This window comes from Octodon degus, unplaced genomic scaffold, assembly GCF_000260255.1.
Source record: "Octodon degus isolate 3935 unplaced genomic scaffold, OctDeg1.0 scaffold00297, whole genome shotgun sequence".
Lineage (NCBI taxonomy): Eukaryota > Metazoa > Chordata > Mammalia > Rodentia > Octodontidae > Octodon > Octodon degus.
This window is the reverse complement of record NW_004524873.1, coordinates 113,286-122,148: the sequence shown is the minus strand read 5'-3', so window position 1 is coordinate 122,148 and position 8,863 is coordinate 113,286. Positions and strand designations below refer to the sequence as shown.

Genomic DNA, 8,863 nt, shown 5'->3' with positions numbered 1-8,863 from the left:
CTCTCTCTCTCTCTCTCTCTCTCTCTCTCTCTCTCTCTCTCAAATAAAAAAAAAAATAAATAAAATGATCTTAAAAAAAAAATTACTGAGCTGATTGTACTGCTTATGTTACACGTGTGGAGATAAATTCTCCCACTCTCCTTGGGCTCAGTGGGAGCCCGGTGAAGGTGGGGCTGAACAGCCTGCCAGACTGTGGCGCTGTGGCGGTACTGTTAGGTTCTTTGATTTGCCTTTTCCTTGGGACTGTCCTTAACCTGCCCTGGTTTCCAGGCTTTGTGGCTCTGAACTGGACAGCTTTTGGAGCTCCCTTGGAGAAACTCAGCCCCCTAGGGGTGGTTCTTGGAACCACTTTCCTCCTTCCACTTAGTTACACTTCCAGCTATTGACACCTTTTTATGGTATGTGGTGCTATGATATATATTTTTTGTTTGTTTTTATTAGTACATAATTGTAATGCATATTGAGTCTGTACATTGTGGGTTGTTGGCACATATACATATCACATTTAAATCCTTTTTACTTCCCTTTCTCTCTCCCCTCTGGAATTTTAAAAGCAGAAAGAACCATATGTCTTTCAGATGCCATTTTAGAACTAGAAGGGTGTAGAATATGTTTGTTATTTTATGAGGAATCATAGTTGGATTCTCCAGAAAGTCTTTGTTGTAACTGTTTTCCCTTCACTGTTTCTTTTAAACTTTATTGAGGTATAATTGATACTTTACAAATCTGTACAGATTTAATGCAATAATTTATTAGTGAGTGTACACCTATGACATCACCATAAGGCAATAAATGTATCACTTTCAAGTTTCCTTGTGTACCATGGTTTGTGTGTGTGTGGTAAGAACCATGAGAGACCTACCCTCTGAAGTATTTCAGTGCATGGCGTATTGTTTGTTTTAGGCCCCACTGGTTCACAGCAGATATGTTGAACTTGTGTGACTTATGCCTGTTGAACCACTTATTTGCTAAGTAATATTAACACCAATTCATTTTCTAGGGCACTGCTAGTTATAAAACATATTTCACGATTAGCTGGGCATGCACAGTTTTAAAAGATGAATCAAAAAAATCTGTGGAACATTTTAATGTTTCATTTCACTTAGAAGTTTAATGTTTACTTTTTATGATAGAAGTTTTGCAAGAAGGATGTGTTTGTGTTTACTATGTGTATAGTTTTCTGGGTATCAGTAAACTCATGTGAATTAATGAGAAGAAATTTGTGATGTAACAACTACTTGCCTGAATGTGAAATAACTACAACTTTAATTTTCTACTTCTTTCTTCTTTTTGGTAATAAATATACATACTTTTAGCTTACTCCATAAATAAGCTAATAAGCTGTAAAATACTGGTTGAACTTTCAAATGCTTTGAATTACACCAGACGTGGTGTGGTGGTTTGCATGGTGATGGTGATTTGTGGTAGTGAAAATTGAATCCAGGGTCTCAGGCATGTTGGCCAAGTGCTCTATGGCTGAGCAAAATCCTAGAGCTTTTAAATAACTTTTGTTTTGAGCATCTGCCTTTTGTCCTGTTATATTTAGTTTTAAAATACTTTTTCACTGGGAAAAATAACGAATATACTAACATATTGAGAACCCTCATCATGTAGCTTATCAGCTCACAGCCCATCTTACTGCTTTTCTGTTCTCTCATGCCCGTCCTAGTGATACTTTTATTTTTTATATATTTTTAAAAAGTGGCTTGAACAACATGTATTTATTCTCTTAAAGCTCTGGAGGGCAGATGTTTAAAATCAATCTCATTAGGATCGGCCAGATAGCTCAGCAGATTAAAGCATCTGCTTAGGCAGGCACAAGGGCCAGGGTTCAATCTCTAGTGTGTCATGCCAGCCCTGCCCCCGGAATAGGCTGAGACTTGAGACTGGGTGTGGTGGCATATGCCTGTAATCCCAACACTTGAGAGGCTGAAAACAGGAGGATCACTATGCATCTGATTTGTGTAGAGAGACTCTATAGACCCTGTACAAAATACATTAAAAAATAAAAAGATAAAATAATAAAATAAAAAAAAATCATTTTCACTGACATAGTACTGAGGTAAAAAGCCAGGGTCATGTTTCTTCTGAAGTCCATGGGGGAGACTTTGTCTCTGCCTTTTCTCACACCTAGAAATGGAATTGCTAGTTCATAGGTAATTCTGTGTTTAACTCGTTTAGGAATTGCCTGACTGTTTTCCACAGTGGTTGTACTATTTTATTTTAATTAATTTATTTTTTGCAGTACTGGGGATTGAACTCAGGACCTTCACTTGACAGGCAGGTACTTAATGTTAGAGTTATCTCCCTGGCCCCTGTTATACTATTTTATATTACTACCACCAGTGTGTGGAGAAGTGGATTTTTTTTTTTTTTGCATATTTTCCAATGCTTATTTTCTATGTTTTAATAATCATCCTTGTAAGTGTAAAGTGGTGGGCCAGTTGACTTAAAAGGTCTTTTTGACTATAAGATATATGGAAGTTCTACCCCCTAGTCCACTTCCTTTTTTGCCTTTTGTTCTCAATATTTACAAATAAAAATGCCTAGCATATTAGCATCTACCATGTGCTTGGAATTGTGTTGAGCTCTTCAGAACAAGATCTCACTATAGATGCCTTTGATTTCACCAACAACCCAAACTCAGTAGCCATATCCCATTAAAAAAAGCATTTTTTAAAAAGTAAGAAACAAATTTTCAATGCCATGCACATTTGGGAATAATAATGCTTATTATGTAAGTAAATTCTGTTTGGAGAAGGATTCGCCTTAAGGTTCCTTTGCACAGCACATTCCATCTGCTAAATCTGAAGGGTAGACAGCTCTTTGGGGAGGTTATGTGTTTTGTTAGACAAGGCACACCTAACCACTTCTTGGTCAGATTTCTTCCCAAGCTCTATTTAGCAAAAGCAAATGTGAATTTGCCCAGCAGACTCGTGACGTAAGAGCAGAAAAATAGCCGCTGGGTTTGGTAATTACAGTGTCACTGGTAATCATCTCACGGAGCAATTCCTGCATTAGGTGGGAATTGGGCAGACAACACTGCCTTAAAGGTAGTGCTAAAACCCAAATTATTTTATTTTGGAATGGGGGCAGTTATTGGTTGAGAGATCAGTGGAAAAAATGGAAGTCAGGTGGCTTTTGTGCAAAGATTGAATGAGATGAAAGAACACTGGAGAGACGTAAGGACAGGGTGATTGGATTTTTTTTTTCCCCAGATAGTGAACCAACCGTATTTTGGTAGACTCGAAGAGTAAAGGTGGGTGAGCAGGGGATATTGAACACAGGGAAGAGAAGGTTCAGTTAATTGGTGCCAACAGGTACACCTCGATGGGTCAAGGACACGGATGAAATACATGTTAATGGTGGGGAAAGGATTCATGCAGTCCTGAGGAGTGGAGGTGAGAGTGGTTCTCAATAGATGGGTTCTTTGGAGGAAGTGAAATGCTTAGAAAAATCACCACTCATGATCCTTCATATGGCTCCTTTCAGAGAAATAGCAATCTGCTTACTGTGATAAGTTGAGGATGAGAATGGGTGTCTAAAGGAATGGGAGAACTGACCAGAATAAAGTAGTTATCCTGATGGATGACCACACTCTGCTGAGCCAGCTCCTCCACTTGGGCCAGAACATCTGGCTGAGTACTACACTTTTAGTGTTCTACCCCAGTGTGAGCTCCATGGGTGTCAGACCTGGACATGTATCCCTGTGGGGCTCTGTCATCCTATTCCAGACTCTATTGTCCTTCCTTTCATTTGAAAACCTTCCCACTGTGCTCTTTAGAACGCACCTGCTCTATTATAAAGAAATCCCCCCAGTGTTCTTAGCTTCTTCTTGGAATACTCCCATGATCTCAAAGTTTTAGTGAACAACAGATGTCCCTGGAGATTGAGTCCCCTGAACTGCTGTTCCTGCTGCAGCACCCAGACTTTTAGAGTGTTCCTTGGTAGTAGGAATCAAAGCTCTTTCGGTATCTTAGCTAATCTAATCCTCATAACAAAACTTGCTGAGGTGGGCACCATGGTTACTTTTTATATTGGTTTTACCATGGAGAAACTGAGAAACCCTATCATTTTTTATTTATTATTATTATTATTATTATTTGTATTTTAGTGAAGGGTCTACAGGGTGTTCAGGGTCTTACTACTAGATTGGACTCGTAGTGATCCGCCTGTTTACAGCCTCCCAAGAACTGAGATTACAGACACACTCTTACCATATCCAGTCTCATGGAGAAACTGAAATACCAAGAAATTACAGGTCTTGACCAAATGCAAACAGCTACTAGATGACAGAAATAAGAAATGAACCAGGAAGCATGGCACCAGAGTCCTTATACTTGAGAACTGAGACATCCAGACTTTCTTAATTTCTTAAGCTCTTTCAGGTTGAGGCTGTTGAATTCCTTTGTATTTCAAGTTCTTCATATCCAGGAGTGCTGGTGTTACCAACTCCCTAAAGCTTTTAAGTTTTGTGTTTCATACCTGGGTTCCCAGACAAGGTGCCTTAGTATTCCACTTGTTTATATTGCAAGTACACCAGTCCTTGTTTCTGTATCTTATTTTATTTTGTTTCATTTCATTTCATTTCTTTTTTCTTTTTCTTTTTCTTTTCTTTCTTTTTTTTTTTTTTTTGCCTCTTTTGTCCTTGAGGGTTTATAGCTCAAAAGGGAAAAAAAAAAAAACCCTCATTGTTGTCATTTTATGGAGTTGAGGATTTTTAATTTAAATGTGTATGTTTAATCTTCTACCATTCTGAACTTGAACTGCTAGGTTCGTTTAACATCAATAAAAATCCCCAGTTCCGAAAAAAAAAAAAAACCAAAACAAAAAAACAAACAAAAACCCAAACAAACAAACATCAGAAAAAATATATTATCTTACCAATGAACATATTCAAGAAAAAAGCATACAATTGTCTTTATAGAACTAAGAAAGCACATACTTTGGGTTGGCCATTCTTGGCCTGCTTTGTTCCCTATAGAGACTTGTACACCTGCAAGTGTTCACATCAGCATTGTTAATGGTCTCAGATGTCTGTGAAGCATTCACATGTGATTGCTCAGGAAAGAAGATGAACAGTTCATGACACATTTAGGTATATATGTAAAACGACAGAACTGAAAAATGATTTTTTTTTATAGCTTAGCATGCATCAATAGAAATCTGTCCCAGAATGATAGTGTTCAGTAACAAAACCAAAATGTAGCTCTATTTTTTTTTTTGAAGCTCAAAAACTAAAACAAGCTATAAAATATAGGGACAGTGAACAAATGGTTTAGAATTGTGATTCTCTTGGAGAGGATAGGAAGAAGTAGATATGTGATCAGGGAATTTTGTCAGTGGTGTTCTGTTTGTCATCTTGAGTAGGGGATTAATGGATGCTAGTATTACTGCTGTGCTTTATGATTTAGAGATTTGTGATACACTTTTTTTGTAACAGTGGCAACAAAATAAAACATACTATTTAGGTGGTGTTAAAGTCTACAGTTCATTGGCATCAAGTACATCACAATGTGGTGTAACCATTATCACCTACTGACAAGTTTTGGAAAAATTTTTGCCAACTCAGAAGGAAACTTTGTAACCACAAAACAGTCACTTTGCATTTCCTCTGTTCTCTAGTCCCTGGCAACCATTAATTTTCTATGTTACGGTCTTGCCTGTTACTGACATTTCATCTGAGTGAATCATAATATATGGCCTTTGTATCTGGATTCTTTCACTTACCACAATGTTTTCAGGATTCTTTCATGATGTAGCATGTTTCAGTACTTCATTCTCTTTAAGTCCCATTGTATAGATACAGCATATTTTATTCATCTAATCACCTGTTGATGGACATTTGGGTTGTTTTCATCTTTTGGCTATTGTGAATAGGGCTGCTATGACAGCTTGTTAACAACTTTTTCAATACCTCCTTTCAGTTCTTTTGGGCATGTATGTACAAGTAGAACTGCTGGGTGTTATGGTAACTATATTTAGTTTGCTAATGAGCCATCAAACTTTTTCCACTGTGGCTGTACTATTTTACATTCCCCACAGCATTGAGGATTTCAGTTCTCCACACCTTCACCAACTCTTCTGTTTTGTCTCTTAAAAATTTTTCTCTTTTGGTGGTTCTAGGGATTGAACCAGATCCTTGTACATGCTCGACAAGTACTCTAGTACTGGGCTACATTCCTAGTTCTTTTCTTTTTCTAAAAAATTATGGCTAGCTTACTATGAAATTGTATCTCCTTATGGTTTTGATTTATACTGCTCTATTAATGATAGATATTGAGCCTATTTACATGTGTGTGTTGGCCTTTGAATGTATTCTTGGGAAGAATATCAGTCAGATTGTTCATTTTTTAAATGTAAATTTTATTTTCAAGATTTCAAAACTCAAACATTTAAAAATTGTTCTTTCAGTCAAGCATTTGAGCAAGATACTAGGGAAATATATTAGTAGTAAACTCAAAAATCCCTTAGTAAGGCGGGTCATTTTAAACTGCCCACAATGTTGGTGCAAAGAAGTATGACAGAGAAGTTTGAAGCAGAGCTTGAGTCTGGTGCAGCCATCCTGACACCTGACAGAGAAGTTTGAGTGTGGGCACTAAAGGACATTTTGAATGTAAGCCTCAAATAAAAAAGTTGGCTTGGCAAAGATAGTTTTCAGGTAAATGAGTTGGCTTGTCCTCTTGTTTTTTTATTCACCAGTATCTTTTACCCCCTGAATTGGAAGTAGAATCTTAGGACATTCAAATAATTTTTTGTGTGTACTTGGTACTGCCTCCTTCTTTCCTATCATTGTACATTGAACAGTGTAATGTTGACTGTATTTTGCACTTATAGGATAAATCTTAACTTTTATTTTAGGGACCATGCCATATTATTTTATTTTCTGCATTATAAAATTGAAAATAGTTATGATTTTCTCTATCCGTATTTTTACACATTTTTATATTGATGATTATGTAAAGATCTAACTGATTAGGAAATGGTGTTCTTGGACAGATGTGTGATAGGAATTATGTACTAGCCTGGTAGTTTTTCCTTGTACTGTCTCAACAATTACTCTGAATTTTTCTTCATGTTTTCATAGCCACTTCCTGAGAAGTTTGTGGTGAAAGGTGTTGTGGATCGTTTTTCAGAAGAGTTTGTGGAGACCAGAAGAAAAGCTTTGGATAAATTCTTAAAAAGAATTACAGATCATCCTGTTCTGTCTTTCAATGAACATTTTAATGTTTTCCTTACTGCTAAGGTGAGGATAGAATTTTGTATATTCTTTTTCAAAATTATCCTTCTTAGGACTCTTAGAACTTGTTTTGATCCCTCACCAGCCAACTGAATAAATGGTTGGGCCAGGTATCATGAAATTGCCCTAGCTAATGAGACACACCTGTAGCACAAGCTATTCAGGAGACAGAGGCAGGATTGCCACTTAATCCCAGCCTGGCAATTAAGCAGCTTGGCAAAACCCTGTGTCAAAATCAAAAGGGTTGTCAAAGATTTGAAAGCTTACATTCAAAGCAGTGTTGTGTCTGAAGGACAGAGTGCTGAAGTGGGTGAACCTGACTAGAGGGATTGGAGTCTAGCTTCATCAAGAGGGATGTTTCTGTGAGCACATGCATGCAAATCTGGTGGCCAAGGTGGGGGCAATGGTGTGAGGGTGACCTGGTCTTCTAACTTGGCTTCTTGTTTTCTCAGTCTTCCATTTCTACACTGAAGCTGCCCTCAGGAGTTGCTCAGTTACTCTTGTCTGTGCCAGTGACTGAATGCTGTGTTGGTGTGTCATCCCTAGGACCTGAACGCCTACAGGAAGCAGGGGATGGCGCTGCTGAGCAGAGTGGGTGAGTCTGTCAAGCATGTCACCGGAGGCTACAAGCTGAGGAGCCGGCCTCTGGAGTTCGCAGCCATAGGTGAATACTTAGATACTTTCGCCCTCAAGCTGGGGACCATTGATCGGATAGCCCAGCGGATCATCAAAGAAGAAATAGGTGAGCACTTTTTCAGACTCAAGACTGTGCCAGGGACCACAGTGGAGGGAGTAGTATTCATCTGTGTGGGGCAGATATAAACTGCAGAAACACAGCAGTGATAGAACTAGGCCATATTTTATGTATAAAACAAATAGGGCTAGGGAGATAGCTCAGTGGTCTAAGTACCTTCTTGGCAAGCACAAGGACCTGGGTTCGATCCCCTGTACCACATGCCACGCTGGCCCCACACTACACTGGCCACCAAGATTGGGCATGGTGGTACATGCCTGTAATCCCAGCGCTGGGGAGGCTGAAAACAGGAGGATTACCATGAATCTGAGCTGTGTAGCAAGGCCCAGTACCAAATTAAAAAAACATACATACATACATATATATATATATATATATATATATGGAGGAGAGGACTGTTTTTTACTCCGTCCTTTGTCCTTCATCTCAGTCTTGTGTTTGCTTTTCCCAAACAGACACTTCTGAGCTTCCAGGTCTTTCCTTCTTTTACTTTCCTTAACTTTTGCTTTAAAGTGGAGATGTGCACTCAGTTGCCCTTCACCCCCTGGAATATTTTGAAAAAACAAATCTAGTTACCTTTTCTGGCAGAAGGATAGTTCAAAAGGAGAACATGGTGACCTGTGTTTGCCAAGGTTATGCCCTGAGGAAACTTTTCAGATTATATCTACTCACACTCCCAGCACCTGCCTTCTTTCTCACCCTCACTCCTGAGTGTGGGGAGCTTCCAGGGACTGTGTCTGCCCTTCTTGTTGCTACCACTGCTCTCCCACTCCATGGCCACTTGTTTTGCCATATTCCAAAATGTTGGGGTCCTTTGTCTTACCTACATGGATACAGACCAAGGGAAACCTGAAGAGTCTTTCTTCTTT

At 38.6% G+C, this 8,863-nt stretch overlaps 1 protein-coding gene across 1 annotated transcript in view; it reads left to right on the top strand.

Moving 5' to 3' along the window:
- Snx30 (sorting nexin family member 30) overlaps nucleotides 1-8,863 on the top strand; it is a 124,283-nt gene that overhangs the window by 80,520 nt on the left and 34,900 nt on the right. Inside the window, exons 4-5 of the mRNA XM_004647271.3 lie at nucleotides 7,088-7,246; nucleotides 7,787-7,982. Coding sequence (XP_004647328.2) covers nucleotides 7,088-7,246; nucleotides 7,787-7,982 — 355 coding nt within the window. The remainder of the gene's footprint in view (nucleotides 1-7,087; nucleotides 7,247-7,786; nucleotides 7,983-8,863) is intronic.